We start from the raw sequence: 20,163 nt of genomic DNA, 5'->3' as shown, positions 1-20,163 counted from the left end.
AGTTAGCATAAGTACTTCAGGACTTGCTATCCTTAGATCTTGAGCTCGAGTATAATAAATTGGAAAAAAAAATAGAATATACTGATTATTTTTTTTGGTGTCTAGAATATGCTGATTTTTCTTTCGTTGTCTATAATATACTGAAATTTGAATACCCCTTACTAATTTTAAAAATATTATTTATACACTAAATTTAGTTATTAATATATATTAATATATTTATATATAAATATATATTATTTAATTTATTTTTAATATATTTATATTTTAATATATATTTTATATTAATAGCTAATTTTAATATACATTGTTGTAGTGGTTTTCACTTTTCATATGACTAAATTGAAAATAAATTTCATAAGATTTGAATTTAGTAAAATCTATAGTAAAATCTCGATATGAGGACGTAGCTAATTACTTCGGCTATACTGTTGTACAATTAGTTTTGTTTAGTTCCTTGAAGAAATAGGAGTATGTACAAGATGGGAGGATGTCAGCCAATTATCATGACGGTGACGTCATCCGAGCAAACTACAAGGCTACAAGCACAAGGTGTCGTCAGTGACGTGGCAAGTGCCCGCCTCATTGTGGTTGTTATCTCATCCAACTAACGTACGGCTACGATCGCTCCCGTTCCTCTTCGACGACAGCGACCCACCAAATCCGTAAACAATCATGCTCCGCTCATCAAACCCACGCGCCACCGCGGAGAAGAATAAACGACTAGGATTATCCCTATTTGGGTAAGTGTAGGAAGAGAGCAGGGTGTTCCTTAACGCAGGAGATGAGTGCTCCTCCCCCACTGAGCTGAGAGACAAAGTCGCCAGTGTTGACCACAATTATACGAGCCTACGAAAACTGAATGACTTCTTTTACATTTCAACAACGCCAACACCCCCTCCCTTTTTTCCTTATTTAGTTTTTCGATTCTCTGTCTCTCTCTCTCACCAAACACTCTCTCTCTCTCTGGAGCAGCAACAGTAACACCTTAAGCATCATCCAGTTTAGTTTCCCGGGTTCCGTTCTTCAACTTCCACTTCTGCAACCAGCAGAGGCTTTCTTGGTGAGTTCAGCTCCTTTCTAGTTCTTTTTTTTCCCTTTTCCTCAAATTTTTCGTGGAATTTGGCGGTCGAGATTGCTCGTTTGGGGGATTGGAGTTTGGCAAGCTTGGAATTTGAAGATTTTAGTGAAATTCCCGGTTTTATTTGTTTGTATTGTTATGGTATTCTAGATCTGTTCTAGCTTTCCTTTGCTATTGTTGCTAGGGTTTCTCTGTTTTGTTTATTATTAATAATAATTAATAATTAATACTATGATAATTTTGTGACGTGTATTGCATAATGGTGATTGACTTTGGTGGTTTTCTGAAGTTGTTGCAGATTTGGTAACTTAGGGTATTATTATTAGAAGCGAGTGAGTGTGAAATGCAGAGGGCAGCTGGGGACGCAAAAAGCATGGGGAAGAGGTCTCTTGAGGGTGGAGAAGATGACCAGCCTGAACGAAAGAGGCCTGCGCTTGCCAGGTGCTTCTTCCTTACCCTCTCATCTTCCATCATTTTATTTTTTTTACAATCATCACTTCATAGCGTTTGGTAATTTATATTTTGAGAAGATAGTCTTTTTTGCTAGGCCTTTTTGTTTTTATGGTGTGTGTGGGTAGGGAGTAATTAATCTAAATTTATTTTTGGGCATATCGCACTGCTAGTTCTTTAACCAGCAAGCCGCCTACCTACTAATTTTCCCGTTGGAAGCTTGTGAAAGGAATACCAAAGTTTGATTGAACCCCCTGCATACCACTTAAGGATATACTTTTTAGAATTAGTTATCTCTTCTTTATTTATTTTTTTTGTTGGCTCTCAAACTTATCTGGTAGTTGAAATAGAATATGCGCTATCACAAGAAGAGCCTGTTATCCCTAAGTTGAAGTTGTGGTTGTACTTTATGTGCTAACCTGAGATTAGTCTTCACCCATATGCATATTTGTTTTATGTTTCTTTATCTATTTTCCTATTCTTGATAGACATTGCCTTTTGCAGTGTTATTGTGGAAGCTCTCAAGGTGGACAGTTTGCAGAAACTTTGCTCATCATTAGAACCTATTCTTCGTAGAGTTGTAAGAAATTCTTCATTCTGCTCTCCAATATTTAGATTTCTGTTTGGTGTGTTTGTTTTCCACTTCTTTTTGGCGGGTGGCACAATGGTTCTATATTCTAAAAGGTTATTTACCTTTTACTTGTTTTTCAAGCAATGTTTGGATATTCCATCATAGATTAGGATTATCCATGCTGACCATGCATGATGCATCATTGATTTAGATATTCTCTTGGCTACTGGCATTGTTTAATCAGAAATTAGTTTACCTACTAATTTTGCTAGAATCAGGAGACCTTTTTAGTTTACAGCATCTTGTATGTTTACTTTAAGTAATGCAATTACTTCTTCCCTTGATATGTCTTTCTTAGTTGGATCATATGTTAAAAAACATCACTTTCCATGTGATCTTTTATGATGTGGTTCCTTATTCTTCTAATTTTCTACACTAGGTTAATAATTTGCTTAATGTACTTGTTAAACAGGTGAGTGAAGAAGTGGAGCGTGCTCTTGTGAAGTTGGGTCCTGCAAGAATTAGTGGTGGAAGGTATCAGAATTATTTAAAATTTGAAGAAATTAATTTCTAAATATTTTCCCATAATCTATAAGAATGTTTTTTCCTGTTCCTGCATTTGTATGTTGATCATGCAAAGATAGAATCGGATGCCAGGAAGTTATAAATAGACAGTTCTATATTCTTACTTTTTAGTCCTTTTTTTCTGTAGTAGACCAAATTATTTGGCGTTGAAGATGAGATCCTTTCTCTTTATTTGGAAACTATCTTATGGTGGTGTACTGCAATATGATGAAGCAATAGGATGACACTTAATAATTTCATGTCATGGTGGCTATTTATATGATTATATACTCAGACCTGCCCCAAAAAAGAGTTATTGGCTGATTTCTAAATGAAAGTGATGAATCTAGTACTTTTTTCTTATATGTGAAAATTTCCAGGTCTTCTCCAAAAATGATTGAAGGTCCGGATGGCAGAAACCTGCAGCTGCATTTTAGGTCCCGGCTGTCTCTTCCCCTATTCACTGGAGGAAAAGTGGAAGGCGAGCAGGGGGCTCCAATCCATGTTGTTCTTATTGATGCCAATACTGGAAGTGTTGTGACATCTGGTCCAGAAGCCTGTATGAAACTTGATGTTGTTGTCCTTGAGGGTGATTTTAATAATGAGGATGATGAAGGTTGGACTCAAGAGGAATTTGAAAGCCATGTGGTGAAGGAACGTGAAGGAAAGAGACCCCTGTTGACTGGGGAGCTGCAAGTGACACTCAAAGAAGGAGTTGGGACATTGGGGGAACTGACGTTCACAGATAATTCAAGCTGGATAAGGAGCCGGAAATTCAGGCTTGGGTTGAAGGTTGCGCAAGGTTTTTCCGAGTCTCTGCGCATCCGTGAAGCTAAAACAGAGGCTTTTACAGTCAAAGATCATAGAGGAGAATGTAGGGACATGATTTTGCATATTTTAATTTTCTTTAGCATCAGTGATCTGCTTGCTCCTACACCGTGATAGCATCTTCAAATTTTAATAGTTTGTCGTCTTTACAGTATATAAGAAGCATTATCCTCCGGCATTGACTGATGATGTATGGAGACTGGAGAAGATAGGCAAGGATGGGTCATTTCACAAGAAGCTGAATAATGCTGGAATATTCACTGTTGAAGACTTTCTTCGTCTTGTGGTTAAAGATCAACAGAAACTGCGGAATGTAAGTTTAGATTTGTGTGTTAATCTTGAAGTTAGGTGTTTCCAGGCAGTTTCTCATATCATTCAAATGTAGATCCTTGGAAGTGGTATGTCAAACAAGATGTGGGAAGCTCTCTTAGAGCATGCAAAGACTTGTGTCCTAAGTGGGAAGCTCTATGTTTATTACCCAGAAGATACGCGAAATGTTGGTGTTATTTTTAACCACATCTATGAGCTGCGTGGTCTTATAACAGGAGAGCAATTTCATGTGTTTGTTGAGATGATTGTTTTTCTCTAAAAGTTGGGAATGCCTTTCTGTTGGTGGCAATAATATAATTGTTTTCACAATGCTCTGTATATGTTTTTCCCTCCCTCATGCATATACCACCATAACACAGCTAAACTTATGATACCTTTAAAATACCTTTGCAAGTCCAGGTTTATGTGGATTCGTTGGTGAAGAAGGCATATGAGAATTGGGAGCAGGTTGTAGAGTATGATGGGAAAACACTTGTGGGTGCTGCACAAAATGATAGGCCAGATACACCTGAAAATGAACTTCAGATGGAGTCAATCAATTACACTACTGGTTTAGATCATCAGCTGCAATCACAATCCCTTCCAGTGTCTGTTCCATCTCAACATCAAATGAATTCAGGGATGCTGGTTGGAGGTAAGCATCCTCAACCTCCAATTTAACCTGGTTTCTTCTGGGTTGGGGGCTGTCATCTCTCCTGAGTATTATTTCTTGTTATGACTTTCTGATTTGTGTGTGTGTGTGTGTGTGTGTGTGTGTCTTTTTGTTCCCCTTAGAGTACGCACATGCTAACTTTATGCACTTTCAGGTTATAATGATAATTTGGTAACAAGATACCCAAACCAGCCACTGATAGCAAACTCCAACTCCCGGAGCCAGTTTGACAGTTCATTATACCTGTCTAGTGACCAATTAATGAACAATGCGCACCAAAACCAGAACACGAGAAACGATCATAGCACGGTTGGGTTAGCTCTTGGTCCTCCTCAATCATCATCAGGGTTCCACGCTGGTAGCTCCTCTGTCCAGCCATCTACTCTAAATCCATTCGATGACTGGTCACACAACAGGGACAGGGGTGTTGATGAATTCTTTTCAGAGGAAGAAATCCGCTTAAGAAGTCACGAGATGCTAGAGAATGAGGACATGCAGCACTTGCTTCGCCTGTTCAGCATGGGAGGTCATGCCCCCACGAATACTGACGATAGCTTCTCATTCCCATCATTTATGCAAACGCCAATGCCAAACTTTGATGAGGATCGCGCTCGTCCAGGCAGAGCAGTTGTGGGATGGCTAAAGATCAAGGCAGCAATGAGGTGGGGCTTCTTTATCCGGAAGATAGCAGCTGAGAAGCGGGCACAGATAGAGGAGTTAGATGATTAGGTTGTTTGACAAGAATTGCAAGCTTAACAGCAGCCTTAAGATCTCACTGATATTTTGCAAATTTAGTTGTCTTCGTCAGTGCCAACTAGATATTGATTAATGCATGTGTATTTTATTTGACGGCACCTTGTACAGTACAATGTCCTGTACAGTATGTTGATGCTTAGGAAAAACCTCGATTGCCATTTGTTCTGTCGTTCATTCTGATTTTGATGTTGCTGCTCTACTCGTCTTATTTTCTTTCCATTGGCTTTGGGATTCTAGGGTCGAATGTTTATGGATCACTTTGTATTTTAACTAAGATTTATCAACTCAGTTGATTAATGTATAAATGAGCTTACCTACTTGTATCGAGTTATTTTGTCATGTGTCTACTAGGGTGCTCTTTCTTTTTTGAATTATTTTTTAGGCATAAAATTTGAGTTGTTTAACTGTACATCGGTTCTGCTGATTATGCTTAGCTGTATTAGAAACATTAAAGGTTCTTACAAGAAGTTATTCTGGCTATTGGTTTGATACTGGATCTACCCCTAGGATAATTGGCCATGGTGGAACCGAATATATTTTTATCACATTGCAAGGTACCTTATAAATTTGCTTTGATTGTTCCACGGTACCTTTTTTTTGTTATCGCGGCCATGAGAAATTACAAAAGTGAAAAGACACAAGATATAACACACAAAAAGAATATATATATTTCATACATAAAAGAATACATAATCAATATCGTAGTGGTGACAAAATTGAAAATGAATGAAAGAATGAAAATTACAATTACAATAGCTGCATCAATAAAATAATAGTGGAATCCGAAACTAGAGTAGCTAGAATGGCACTACATTTTGTTTGTTTTTAAGAGGTTCTGCATTCTGGAGGAAAACCCTGTGGAAACCTCTTTGCATCTGTGCAGTAATTGTATATCATGTAGTTCTTCTGCACCCATCTTAGCCTCTCTTGTGCCGTAGTGTCCAACTCTTGTGAAAGCCATGAACTGCTAGTAGAGGAAGAACCTGAACCAGAACCACAAGATGAAGCCCCATTAGACCATATGCAAGCATCAGCATTGAAGTTCCTGTATGAAGCTGTGAATGGAGCTTTTGTCCAATCTGTCTTCACAAGTCCACCTCTTGTTGCCCAGTCATCTGCATTCCACAAACTTGAATATATTCTCATTGGCTGGCTCTTTGGGAAGGGGACACCCATGCTCTCTGAGTTCTTGAACTCTCTGATTGGAGTTCCATCCACTGAGAATCTGAATCAAGATTGAAACAAATAAATATATGGTCAGTCTCCATAAATAGAATTAGTATATACACATAGCTTATGCAATTAATAATAATAAGGACTTACATAATCCTTTGGGGGTTCCAAGTGATGGAGTAAGTGTGGAAATCAGCCGTAGGATCAAACCATAGATAGAATTGTTGTTCCCTGTTTCCTTTGCCTTGGCTGAAAACATTGGTGTGAAGAATGTACGGATCTCCGCTCAAATTCCCAAGGAATTCATAGTCTATCTCATCCCAAGTTGTTCCTTTTGAAGATAACTGCACACATAGCAACTCACATTTATCAAAACCAATCACAATGCATGCACAACATTATATAATATCAACAATGACAATAACTTACATAATAGGCAGTTACAGTGCCAGCAGAGTTCCCAGGAACAAGCTTGAGCTGCATGTCAATCTTGCCAAAGAGATACTCGTTCTTGGATTGGAACCCAGAACCAGAGGCTTTGTCAAGTGACAATGTGAGTAGCTCCCCATTGTTGAGCATCTTGGCTCGTCCATCGCCCCATGTAATGTCAAATTCTTGGTCTAAGTTACCAGCATATGCAACAACCATCAGAAGAGGGATTAGAAGCAAGTAGGAGAGAGTTGAAGCAGCCATTTGTATGGCTTTGAAAGAATGCAATAACAACAGTAATAGTAATAAATGAGTAGTAGTGTTGATATTAGAGAAGGTTGAGTAGTACTTGTGTGAAGGAGAGAAGGCAATGTTGGTATTTATACCAAGCAAGTTAGAGATGATATGAAATGAGGAAAGAGCGTGCGAAATTGCATTGAGTTAAGCCTAATAAGCTGGACACAGTTGTTGTCATAGGTGATATCTTAGGACTATAATAATAATAATATGTAGGTTAGATATAACAACATATTTGACGCGTTTGGGTTCTTAATAATTGAATTTGAAAAACAGTGGTGGAAGGCGCATTAAAGTTAAAATGAGTAGAGAGTATCTATCAAGTTGTGGGGATGCAGTTGTTGGGTAAGGTGACATAGCAAAGTGCCAACCCAGCATGGAACATTTACAGCTAAATAAATAAATAAAACTTTAAAGAAGGGTCTTTCAGCACCGCCACTGGTCCATTTCAACCAATTGGGACAAGACCTCTTCTTATGGCTAACATATTTTTAACATAATGCTCACGTGCTGCCTCCACCCCACTTTGCTTTGCTTTGTTTCTTACTATAATTTTTCAGTATTATATCAATTTTTTTACCTAGTTCTCAACCTGTTATTTTCGGTATTCCTTATTGGCGGATACTAATAATAATTTCGTCGGAAGATTATGTCTAAATTAAAATTTTATCTTAACTGCCATTGAGTTATATACGGCACTGCGTTCGTTTTAGTTTCAACAATGTTCAAGAATCATCGAGTACAATAATGATAATTTAATTGATTACGTCGACACATATAACTGGATTGTCTGGGATGTTCGTATATCGTCATGTATGTAAGTATGTGACACTACTTTCAATTTTTCCATGATGATGTGAAATTCTTATGACTACTTTGATTTCCAATATATGCCGAAGATTTTGTGTCAGAATGGTAGGAGTTAACCTGTTCAAATAAACGCCCTCGTGTTCTTTCATTGCCTTAAAAGCAGTTCAAATACTTCAAACTATATCAATCTTTTTGTATATTACAAAATTTAAAACAAACATATTGCGTTATTAAAGTATGATTCGGTGTGTAGAAACATCCTATATTAATGCACCAAATCCAAAAATTAAGAAAAAGAAGTTGGGAGCATAGTCTCCCCATATTCAAATTTAACGGATTCAAATTTTTTTATCTTTGACAAAAAAAAAAAGTAGTTGGGAATCAATTTTTTTGTAGATCAATATATTAATTTTTTTTATCTCTTTATTATGGTCTTTTTTGTTAGCCAAAAAATTGTATTTAAATTTTGAAAAAAATATAAAAAATTAATTTTTAAGTAATTAATATTAGATCATTTTTATTAAAAAAGTATTTTTTTTACTTTATTTTTAGATAATTTAAGATATAAAACTTAAAAATAATAATACAGTGTCTAAAATTTAGAACATAGAATTTAGAAATAAAATAGTTGATTGATATTGACCGAAAAAAATTAACTATTTAATATATTTTAAAAGTTTAATTTTGATGTATAAAGAATGTAAAACGTTCAAGTTCAGTATTTAATTATATCTATTATTTTAGATTAATCATTCATATAATCAATGTTAATATAATGTTACTTACACAGGAGCAAGTAGAGTTAATAAGTTAATTATATTAGTTAATTATAATAAGGGAATACAAGTCTCATATTATATTTAGGATAGTGAACTTTGTATTATGTATTAGTTCTACATTGTTCGAGTCATGAAGGCTTTTCCTTCTCCACTAGTATAAATAATTTATGTACCTTTTATTTATGAAATAGAGTTGAAGTTTATTTTTGAATATAAAATAAGTTCACAGCTTATTTTCCTCTAAATTCTTTAAAAGTAAGAGGTGTATCATTGATTTGTTAAGATTGGTAAATTTAAATTATGTTACCATAGTGGTTACATAATTAGATGTAATATAAATTTCTTCTATTAATGTATTGAAATTAAATTTATATTTTAATAATATTATAAAGGTTATAAAGAAAGTTGATGTAATTATACTTTATTTATTTGTAAATGGCTCACATTAAGTTTCTTTTTTATTTGTCATGGATTTTATACCTTTTATAATTTTTCTTTCTCTTCAATTGATATTCTTTTCAGAGCCTCATTTAATTAAAACCAAACTTTCTCTTTATCATATTTAAAATGAGAAATTGATGTGTACCGAAGGATCGGAAAAGGTATAATTTAAGACCACATGTGGTGCTAGTAGCTAGTAGTAATTTAATTTATTATTATTAATCAGTAGTAGTACAGTACAATAGTATAAAGTTTGGATATAAAGACCCACTTGTACACGTGATACATATTTTGTACATCTTATAAAAAGAAAAGAAAAAGAGAACAACAAGTAGCAGCGATTAACGACTTAACGTAATACAAATTAAAGAACTATATAAAAGAATAAAAGAATACTAATAATAAGAGCATGCAACATGCCATCTCAGCCTCTGCAAACCCGTTGAATCAAGCTCCTGTGACAGCCATGATGAGGAACTCTTGCATGATGATCTTCCGTTCTTCCAGATGCATGCATTGTTGGCATTGAAGTTTCTGTAGGTAGCAGTGAATGGAGCTTTCGACCAATCAGTCTTAACAAGTCCACCTCTTGTAGCCCAATCATCTGCGTTCCACAGACTTGAATAGATTCTCATTGGTTGGTTCTTTGGAAACGGAACACCAGCTGATTCCAAGTTCTTGAATTCCCTTATAGGGGTTCCATCCACGGAGAATCTGTAATAATAATAATAATAACCACAAATTTTTAAACCTCGCTTAGTTAGTAAGCTAATAACAATAATAATAAGATTAAATTACGTATACACTAAAATTGGCCATCAAAGTCAATTATAAAATATATATTAAAATATAAATATATATTAAGAATAAATTAAGCTATACATATATTTATACACAAATATATTGGTGATTGATTTTAGTAATTGATTTTAGTGTAAGAATATCATTATTTTTTATAACATTGGTGCTTACACAATGCGTTGAGGATTCCAGAGGATAGAATAAGTGTGAAAATCTGCGGTTGGGTCAAACCAAAGGTAGAATTGTTGTTCTCTGTTACCCTTGCCTTGGCTGAAGACATTGGTGTGAAGGATGTAAGGATCGCCACTCAAATTCCCCAAGAACTCAAAGTCAATCTCATCCCATGTCGCTCCTTTTGATGATAGCTGAAAAAGGAGAAGATTTGTTAATATTAGAACGAAGCAACAGCATGATCACCAGTTATAGAAATATAGTCGTTGTTACATACATAATAGGCAGTGACGGTGCCAGCAGAGTTTCCAGGGACAAGTTTGAGTTGCATGTCGATCTTGCCAAACAGATACTCGTTGGTGGACTGGAAACCAGAGCCAGAGGCTTTGTCAAGGGACAGGGTCAACAGATTCCCGTTGTTGAGTATCTTAGCACGACCATCGCCCCATGTTATCTGAAAGTCTTTGTTGAAGTTACCACCCCAACATGACACCATGCAAAAGCTCATCACAAGTAAGGGAACAACAAGCACTACTACTTTTGATGAAGCCATGTATATATATATGGAGAATTAATAGATGAATTGAAAGAGTTTGATAGTAATATGAGAGGAGAGAAGAGAAGAGAAGATGGTTGTGTTGTGGAGTGAAGGGTTAAGAGGGAGGGAGGGGGTATATATAGTGGGAAATAAGCGTGTGATGATTATGGATAACGAAGCTAAGTAGGAAAAGTAAAAGGGAAAGGAAAAGGGTCGGGAAGGTCCCGTGACGTGGCTAAGCTGTTCATAGTTGTAAAATCTTTTGTACAATGGTAACAAAGCTGGCAAAAGCTCATTTCATATCATAATACCGCAACAAAAACTATGTCTTATTTATTTAACCATCGATCTTAATTTGTTAATGGTAATGAAAAATTCTTAAAACTAGCAATTTTTAGTTTTTTTTGTTATTATTTAATTAGCCTAAATATTAAATTATTTTTAATAAATAAATTTTGTTATATTATATATGTAAATTTTAAAAAATATATGTATAAATTATATTTTTTGTGTGTACAAATATTATTGTCGCTGTCCTCAGGTAAGTGGCTAGCGTCTAATTCTAAACTCAATGCTTTACTTTTATACTTCTAAGTGCGTCAAACTGGATAAGATTTAACAATTGGATATGGTCAACCATTTCCATGGCGGTGACACCACCCTTGACCTACTACCCCGTCCCCAACGATATTCACAAGCCCACCCAATGTTTACTCGCCATTTATATTTATATATTTATATTTGACCTATTAACATTGTCCAAATATGTGTGCATATATTGAGCTGTATAGCAGTTTTTTTTTGGTTACTCATGTTCCCTCTCATCACATACACTCTACAGGGTCTCCGAGGCATCCATTTATAAATAAAAGTTTATAAATAGGATTCAGAAAAAAGATCAAAATCATGGAGTCAAGGAGAAGAATTATTTTCACTACTCTTGGTAACATCAACGTTTAAAGCATTATTAAGCGGCGTACGTTTATCAAAATGCTTTTTCGAGAGAAATACAAATATTTTCCTCCAATCGGAAAGAAATATCCTGAATGAGATAAATATATTGCCACTTAGTGGACAGTTATTCCTTAAATAAACAGTCGTTAATTAAATCAATGAGAATGAATAACAGAATAGTAGCAAGAACCATATGATAGGGTTTTTTTGTCCCTTTTTTTTATAAATTGTATTTATTTATTGTTTGTTTCTGTAGCCTGAGTGGTATAGATGAAGTTGGTCACTTATAATTGCTAATGACTTGGTAAGAACAAATCATCACTTAATAATAACTAGTACAGAAATATTTAGTAACCAAAGAAAATCAGCCAAAAACAACCATAATTTACCTTATTTAACATTTATTAATTGTTGCGACAATTAATGAGTACTAAATAAGGCAAGTTCTAGCTATTTTTTTTGTCTCTTTAAAAATTATTAGCTAGTTATTAGATATTTAATTTCCCTATATTACACACACCATGACACCAATAATCCAAAAAGAAGATTAATTAAAATTACCGATTAACATATACAGCCTCCTAATAATGGTTTATGGGGAACTCATTCGTTTAATTAAAATTACCGGTTAACATAGGTGAATGGCATTTATACTTGCGTTCCTTAATTTGTTGCCTCTTTCGGTCAATCGCATTCACACTTTGCACCTTTAATTTGTTGCCTCTTTAGGTGGTAGACTACAACACGTGCAGCGGCGACGAGTTGATAAATTAGGCCACGACTTATAACAAAAGGCGCATTCATATGTTACATTTAATTACTCTTTGTCTTAATGTAACAAAGTCAAAGAAAGAAACCCATCAACAACAACCACTGAACCACACCGTAGTTTACTTACTTGACGTACATGTATATGTAGGTATATAAAAGAATGAGTAATGCTAGGGGCAGCAACTTTTGTGATTGGTAGCCAGCAAATAACCATCAATGATAATTTAATGGTGTGAGATTGGTGTGAGATTTCATCCAATGACTCACATTTCTCTGCTGGTTACATGCTGGCCAAAATTCAACAAAACTGCTGGCCCCCTAGACTTTTCCTAAAAGAATTAATGAATTGACAAAAAAAAAAAACACCTTACAAGTCAAACATAAACATCTAGAAGGATTATGCATTAACTGCACTCAGGGGGAAGACCTTGAGGAAATCTTTTGACGTCGCTGCAATAATTGTAGATCATGTAATTCTTCTGCACCCAACGCAGCCTCTCTTGCCCTGTTGTGTCCAACTGCATGATGATGAAGAATGAAGGCATGCATTTGCATTGAAGTTTCTGTAAGAAGCAGTGAAGGGTGCTTGGGTCCAATCTGTCTTGACAAGATCACCCCTTGTGCCCCAATCATCCGCATTCCAGAGGCTGGAGTAGATCCTCATTGGCTGCGACTTTGGGAATGGAACTCCGTTTGATTCCATGTTCTTGAACTCCCTTATTGGACTACTATCCACGGAAAACCTGACATCATCATAATCAAATAAAGGTGTGCTATTAGCAAAACTTGCACATTATATTATTAAATAACATTTCTAGAGGATGCTTGCTTAATGCTTACATAATGCGCTGAGGATTCCAAAGAATGGAGTAGGTGTGGAAATCAGCACTGGGGTCGAACCAGAGATAGAACTGTTGCTCTGTATTGCCTTTGCCATTGCTGAACACATTGGTGTGCAGAATGTAAGGCTCTCCACTCACATTTCCCAAGAATTCAAAGTCAATTTCGTCCCAATTCGATCCCTTTGATGATAACTGCATACCATACCATATACTGATATACATATATAAATCAATCAATCAATGAGCATTGTTAACTAATAAAAACATCATGAGGGGATAGAGTTACCTACTGAGTTTCCGGGAACAAGCTTGAGCTGCATGTCAATCTTGCCAAAGAGAAATTCGTTCTTAGATTGGAAACCAGAACAAGAGGCTTTGTCAAGTGACAATGTGAGTAGCTCCCCATTGTTGAGCATCTTGGCCCGCCCATCACCCCATGTGATGTCAAATTCTTGGTCTAACAGCTGAAGCCGATAACAGCAATGCAAAGAGGACACAAATACTTACTATTAATGAACAATGAAAAGATGCCATTTCAATAATGTAGAGTGTTAGTAATACTTGAGAGTCAGGGAATTGTTTCTTTGCAGAGAAGTAGGTATTTATAGTGGTGCTATGGAACTGTGGAAGGAATTGAAGGAGCAGGCAAGGTGCAACGGAGAATATTTGTAACAAATAAAATATTAAAAAAGAAAAAAAGGGAATGGTGGAATTGGCTAGCATGCCTTCTTGCAAGAATGGTTTTTTATAGTGTAAACGAAAGAATATATAGTAAGTATCCTTTTCTATTAAGCAATATCACACTGTTTAAACTTTTTCTTTTTGAACCGATGGAGTACCTGTCTTATAAATAGAATACTTTTTAAATTATTATTCTTTTTGTCAATTTATTCTAATGTGATCAATGTTATTAATATGCTTATATAATTTAAAAGAGCAGAACTACATTTTAAATATTCTTTAGATAATATAATGTAATATTACATATTAAATGTTAAGATTAGAGATTAACCTACAAGTGAGTGTTTAGTGCTCATAAATATGGGAATGTAACAACTCATTGAGTAAAAAAACAAGGGAGAGTAATGTTAGGAAAAAAATTAATATATGATTTCTAAAGTACTACTAACATTAATATTGGTTATAATATCTATTACAAATACTAATATCTGAGTCACTTAAGTTACTAATATAGAAGTCACTAAAAATTGTACAAAAAACAAAAGATATTGCACAAAAAAACATAATCATGCATATATTTTGATTGATGACCTTAAATTATTCCTTTTAATTTAAAACCTGCTGGCAACATTTTTATATATTTAAAGTACTCCTAACAAAAATCAATCTCAGAATCAATTAATTAAATCATTAACTATTTTGAATATTTTGCAAAATGAAATGTATATATTAAGGAACATAAGAACTTATTATTTCCTTCCTTTTATACATATATACTTCTTCGGTTGCATTACACCATGAAGATCTTATCTTAATTATGACATTATTAGTTTATTTTACATTCTAGCGGCAATCCTTGAGGGAAGCGTTTTAAGTCGGAACAATAGTTATAGACCATGAAATTCTTGTGTACCCAGTTGAGTTTGTCTACTTCAGAGGGCTTCAACCCTTGTGTGATCCATTTTTCACCAACGGAATTATGATTATTACTCTTTTTGTTTGGGTGTGTGCAAGAAGACGTAATAGAAGGAGGAGTAGACTCAACACAAGCATTGACAAAAAAATTTTTAAAATATGCAATGAATGGAGCTGCACTCCAATTTGTCTTGATTAGACCACCCCTTGTAGCCCAATCTTCAGCATCCCATAAGCTTCCATACATTCTCATTGGTTTCTTCATTGGAAATGATATATTCCTTGATTCATAGTTCTTGAATTCTCTAATAGGAATTCCATCCACGTATAAGCTGAGTACACAAATTATTAATTAAATGAAACAAATAAACATGCATGACTTTAGATTAATTAACTAATTAACTAATTGATACATACATGATGCATAGTGGATTCCACAGAATTGAGTAAGTGTGAAAATCAGAAGTGGGATCAAACCATAGATAGAATTGTTGCTCCCTGCCACCTTTACCTTGCGTGATTACATTAGTGTGAAGAATATACGGGTTGCCACTCAGATTTCCAAGGAATTCAAAGTCTATTTCATCCCAAGTTGATCCTTCTGATTGTAACTACATTAGTAAACATTCTATTTAGTTAATTAAAAAATTAATTAACATAATAATATGAAGAGAATTGAAAGAGATTGGAAGGAGGAGTGAATATACATAGAAAGAAGTGACAGTGCCTGCAGAATTTCCAGGAACAAGTTTGAGTTGAATTTGAAAGTGGCCAAAAAGATAGTGATCCTTGGATTGGAATCCAGAGCCAGAGGCAGCGTCAAGGGACACAGTAAGAAGCTGGCCATTGTTGAGCATCTGGGCACGCCCGTTACCCCATGTTATGTCAATGTTCTTATGCAAATCGCCACCGCACAACATCATCATCATCGTCATAGTGAATAGTGCCACCATAACAACACTAGTGGGATAAGGCAGAAGCATGTTGTTCTTGTGAATTTAGGAGAGAAAAAGAAGAGGATGAATGATGTGATGACGAGAGATTCAATGAATAAAGAGAATGTGTGTGAGTGTGAGGTGATAGTGGAAACAGATGTCAATTATAACAGGAAGTGGTTTAGACGGTGAAACAGCCATGCCTTACTACCAAGTGTATAAGTATGTCAATTATATTTGGCATTTTGTCAATTATCCATTCTGTTTTTTTTTGTTTCAAACTTACAGTGAATTCTTACAATTGATATGATATAATAATTAATATTCAGTGCAGGTTGTATTTGCTAGAATTCATTTTGAGCGTAGTGGTGAAATGCAATAACAACCAGTTAATTAAAAAAACTACTCTTGAAGCCCAACTCAATTCATGAATAAAAGCACAATCACCCAAACACTTGGAGCCCCAACATTTGGTCAAACAGATATATCGGAGTTCTTCATCTTCCTTCAAATAATAATTACTTTCCTTCTAACAAAATCTATAACTGTATTTGAATTGAAGTTTTAAAACGTGAATTTGTCTAAATTGATTTTGATAAAGAGTGAACTAGTGTTAACTTGATTTATATTTGAATACTTTTATATTAAAATAGATTGTAATAAATTAAATATTATTTAGATTATATTATTTAAAATTATATTTAGATAAAATTACTAAAAAAATCTAAATTTATATCATTGAAACCATGCAGCTTAAAATATAAAGGTGGAAATTCAAGTGCAGTCGACTTTACGTGAAGTTGATATTTGAAAGTCGTTGGATGATTTCACTGATTTAATTAAATTTTCACCTAAATTTTTCACCGATAAAAGAATTACCAAATAGAAACACACAATAGTGCGTCTCTAAAGCTGACTCAACAAAGATAATAATGAAATAGGTTCTCTGGAACATACCAGAGCAGAGGTCACCGAAACCTTTAACATAGTCCATTTTGAATCAAAAGAATTGATTGAATAAGCCAAAAAAATCTTTGGTTTTCTATTAATTCAGGCAGAGTCCACACAGAGACCACCACCGCTCTGTTAATAATTTAATAGCCCACTGAAACAAAATAAAAAATGACACAAACTAAATTTGCTATCCAACTGTCATCTTCCCACTTCATCTTACCACCAACTAATTTTTATTATTCTTATTTTTTCAAATTCTAAATTCTAACACATACCAATGTTGTCACTATAAATTTGTAGTACACCAATTTACTTCTCATGACAAATAAATACGAATTATTCTGTTGTGTCTCACGTAAACAAAAACCTGTTTTGTCTAATGGCTGCTGCTTGTGTGAACAATAATAATGATGCATTGATTGTGATTGTCATAACATTGTTCCTAATAATCACTTTGCCTTCTTCTTCTATGGCTGGTAGCAATTTCAACCAACAAGTTGATATCACTTGGGGCGACGGTAGAGGTAAGATTCTCAATAGTGGCAAGATTCTTACCCTGTCTCTAGACAGAGCTTCTGGCTCTGGCTTTCAATCCAAAAATGAGTATCTGTATGACAAGATTGACATGCAAATCAAGCTTGTCCCTGGAAATTCTGCTGGCACTGTCACTGCTTATTACGTAAGTCATTTGCTTATTTTTTATTTTTTCCATTCATATTCATTTAGTTATGTATGATTAGTTGTGAACAAACTATGCATGTAGTTACGTTCAGATGGAATATCATGGGATGAGATAGACTTTGAGTTCTTGGGAAATCTTAGTGGTGATCCGTACGTAGTTCATACAAATGTGTATACACAAGGAAAAGGTGGCAAAGAGCAACAATTTTATCTCTGGTTTGATCCAACCGCAAATCTTCACACCTATTCCATTCTCTGGAATCCTGCACACATTGTGTGAGTAATGTTAACATTAACATAAGTGAGATATATTTTGAAAATGGAGAAGTATAGAGAAACTATTTTTAACCAGCCAATTTTAAATAACTGCAATTAACAATTATTAATTTTATATTTTTTAAAAATAAAAATTAATTAATCACTGGTTGATGATAATTAATTAGTATGGAGTGTAATTCAAAAGCCCTTATTAGTTTATTGTCGTTTTTTCTTTTTCATGTGTGTGAGAGAGAGGAGTGTATCTTACAATAATGTGAGAAGAGTGAGTTTTACGCTGGTATGGCTTAAACAATTCGGTGCCTCTGATTTGCTTCATTTTTTAAACCAACAATCACAAATCAGACGTCCGATTTGTGATTTCGAAAATAAAAAATTTAATGTTGAAATCGGATCGTTCGATTTTTATTTTAAAAAAAATATATAAAAATATAAATTGGACCCTCCAATTTGTAGTTTATTTTTTTTAAACAAATCGGAGGGTGTAATTTATTTTTTTTCAAACAAATCGGATCGTCTGATTTGAATAAAACACCATATTAAAAAAACACCTAATCTTCCAATAACAATGTATTACACATATATTTAACCAATATAAAAAAATGAGCCATTTATTATTAGCTAGATTTTTATTAGTTACTTCACGAGATTATTTTAAAATAAAAAGTTATGTTTTAAAAATTATATCTCTTTATGTAATTATAACTTATTTAAAGTTATAATTTATTAAAAGATGCTAACTTAAATATTTTAACTTTTTATTTATTCTTGAGTACGTTGGTACTCAATGCATATAAATTCTCCTCGTTTTATTATTTTGGAATAATTCATGTCAATATTTTTTTTACATGCAAAAGAAAAAATATCGAATATTATTCTATAAATTATGATTTGTAAGTATAAAAGTAAGTTGTATTTTTTATCTTATCCTTAAAAAATCGCCATTAATCTATTCATAATAAATTAACAAGAGTAATTAAACTCGAAAAAAAAGTGTTTGTAACATGCCTTCTTATTATATTCTCTCTCATCTTTCTTGTTATCTGTTCTTTTATTGTCATCTCCTAAATCTTTCATTGAAATAATATTAGAGTAATATACTACTCAGACTAATTCAAAATTCAACCTAACAGGTTTTATATTGATGGAAGACCAATAAGGGAGTTCAAAAACTTAGAGGGTGTTGGTGTTTCCTACCCAAAGAACCAACCAATGAAACTGTATTCAAGTCTCTGGAACGCTGATGATTGGGCAACAAGAGGAGGGCTTGTGAAGACAGATTGGAGCCAAGCTCCATTCACAGCTTCCTTCAAGAACTTGAAAGCCAATGGTTGTGTTTGGTCCAATGGTGTTTCTTCATGCAACTTATCATCATCAAATTCCTCTAATAATAACAACTCTTGGCTTTCTCAACAGCTTGATTCAAACGGTCAGAGGAAGCTCAAATGGGTGCAGAAGAATTACATGATTTATAATTACTGCTCAGACATTAACCGATTCCCTCAGGGCCTTCCTCTTGAATGCACGCTCCGAACCACCTGATTCCAAATTATGTGTTCCCCAATTCATTCTGCAGTTTAAATTATTTGTATCATGTTCCATTGTGACGTAACACTAACAGTTTTAGTTAATAAAATAATAATAATATCTTTTTTTTACTAGTAAACAAGACCACTACTGCTGGTGGTTTTATTATTATTATTTAGGGGAGCAGAACCAATGTGGTTTGTGCACTTATAAGCTAACGAATCATCGTTTGTTGCATGTTTTTTAATTTTTATTCTCGGCAAGCATTACAAGTCATGAAGCAATTTAAGTGGTGGTTGTTTAATGTTTAACAAGTTACCAGAGAATAAGGACAAAAAAAGGGTAGCACGAAGAGGCAAGCCACTAGCCATCTAGACACCGCCAAAAAGTGAACGGCTCTGTCATCATTGTATTGTTTTAATTTGTTTCGAAGATTTTTTAGAATAGGCAATTGATTTTTAACTGGTACTGAATAATTTAATAACTGGTAATAAATAATTTAAGAAAAAGTCTAGGGAGCCAGTAATTTTGGTGTTTTTTTGTCAGCACTTAATTATCAAAACAAAAGTGAGTGATCTCTTACTATTAGATGTAATCTCACACCATTAAAAATATTATTGATGACCAATTGATAGTGATACACACACAATCCCTTAGTCTATGCAATGAGATGCTTATGCATGCTTTACAAAAAGGAGCTCTGAGAGTAGGTGAATTTTAACCATTCATCCCAGCATTTCATATAGATGTAATCAGTATATATATTGAGCTTAGGCATGTGCAAGTCCATTTGCATTATATAATTGCAATTTCAATGAAAGACTATCTAGTGTTAGGGAGCAGAAGATCGAATATGTTACTGCTACTGGTGCAGGCACTAACTCAGGTAAAATAAATATAAAATCATGCATATATTATTTTGCAAGGTAGCATATGAAGTTAAAGTCATATAATAT

At 34.2% G+C, this 20,163-nt stretch overlaps 5 protein-coding genes and 1 pseudogene across 6 annotated transcripts; 2 read left to right on the top strand and 4 right to left on the bottom strand.

The window, feature by feature from the left end:
- The first annotated feature begins 650 nt into the window (after positions 1 to 650).
- LOC107459937 (calmodulin-binding protein 60 B) lies at positions 651 to 5,563 on the top strand. Its single transcript, XM_016078254.3, is given in 9 exon segments — positions 651 to 1,063; positions 1,371 to 1,522; positions 2,036 to 2,111; positions 2,575 to 2,636; positions 3,047 to 3,540; positions 3,647 to 3,807; positions 3,880 to 4,055; positions 4,184 to 4,458; positions 4,631 to 5,563. Coding segments are annotated over 8 exon segments (1,917 nt in total). The 5' UTR covers positions 651 to 1,063; positions 1,371 to 1,424; the 3' UTR covers positions 5,206 to 5,563.
- A 316-nt stretch (positions 5,564 to 5,879) lies between these two features.
- LOC127739549 (xyloglucan endotransglucosylase/hydrolase protein 22) lies at positions 5,880 to 7,198 on the bottom strand. Its single transcript, XM_016078244.3, has 3 exons — positions 6,835 to 7,198; positions 6,556 to 6,749; positions 5,880 to 6,457 (listed from the first exon to the last, which is right to left on the bottom strand). Exons 1-3 carry the CDS (start codon positions 7,096 to 7,098, stop codon positions 6,058 to 6,060), a joined length of 858 nt encoding a protein of 285 aa, XP_015933730.1. The 5' UTR covers positions 7,099 to 7,198; the 3' UTR covers positions 5,880 to 6,057.
- Positions 7,199 to 9,585: 2,387 nt separating this feature from the next.
- On the bottom strand, positions 9,586 to 10,773 carry LOC107459928 (probable xyloglucan endotransglucosylase/hydrolase protein 23). The gene is given in 4 exon segments (XM_021143975.2): positions 9,586 to 9,789; positions 9,791 to 9,875; positions 10,134 to 10,327; positions 10,411 to 10,773. Coding segments are annotated over 4 exon segments (759 nt in total). The 5' UTR covers positions 10,687 to 10,773.
- Positions 10,774 to 12,732: 1,959 nt separating this feature from the next.
- LOC107459960 (probable xyloglucan endotransglucosylase/hydrolase protein 23) lies at positions 12,733 to 13,772 on the bottom strand (annotated as a pseudogene).
- An 844-nt stretch (positions 13,773 to 14,616) lies between these two features.
- On the bottom strand, positions 14,617 to 15,952 carry LOC107459952 (xyloglucan endotransglucosylase/hydrolase protein 24). Its single transcript, XM_016078273.3, has 3 exons — positions 15,542 to 15,952; positions 15,252 to 15,445; positions 14,617 to 15,166 (listed from the first exon to the last, which is right to left on the bottom strand). The coding sequence occupies exons 1-3, from the start codon at positions 15,815 to 15,817 to the stop codon at positions 14,746 to 14,748; spliced, it is 891 nt and encodes a 296-aa protein (XP_015933759.1). The 5' UTR covers positions 15,818 to 15,952; the 3' UTR covers positions 14,617 to 14,745.
- Positions 15,953 to 17,063: 1,111 nt separating this feature from the next.
- Positions 17,064 to 19,379, top strand: LOC107459944 (probable xyloglucan endotransglucosylase/hydrolase protein 21). 2 transcript variants are annotated; one of them, XM_052259893.1, is made up of 4 exons: positions 17,064 to 17,402; positions 17,487 to 17,680; positions 18,814 to 19,010; positions 19,097 to 19,211. In XM_052259893.1, exons 1-4 carry the CDS (start codon positions 17,103 to 17,105, stop codon positions 19,099 to 19,101), a joined length of 696 nt encoding a protein of 231 aa, XP_052115853.1. In that variant the 5' UTR covers positions 17,064 to 17,102; the 3' UTR covers positions 19,102 to 19,211. The 2 variants fall into 2 exon arrangements, with proteins under 2 accessions (XP_052115853.1, XP_015933752.1); XM_016078266.3 differs by having other exon boundaries at positions 18,814 to 19,379.
- The last annotated feature ends 784 nt before the right edge of the window (positions 19,380 to 20,163 follow it).

This window comes from Arachis duranensis, chromosome 1 (genome assembly GCF_000817695.3).
Source record: "Arachis duranensis cultivar V14167 chromosome 1, aradu.V14167.gnm2.J7QH, whole genome shotgun sequence".
NCBI classification, from domain to species: Eukaryota; Viridiplantae; Streptophyta; class Magnoliopsida; order Fabales; family Fabaceae; genus Arachis; species Arachis duranensis.
The sequence above is the reverse complement of the archived record's forward strand: the minus strand, read 5'-3'. Positions and strand labels throughout refer to the sequence as shown.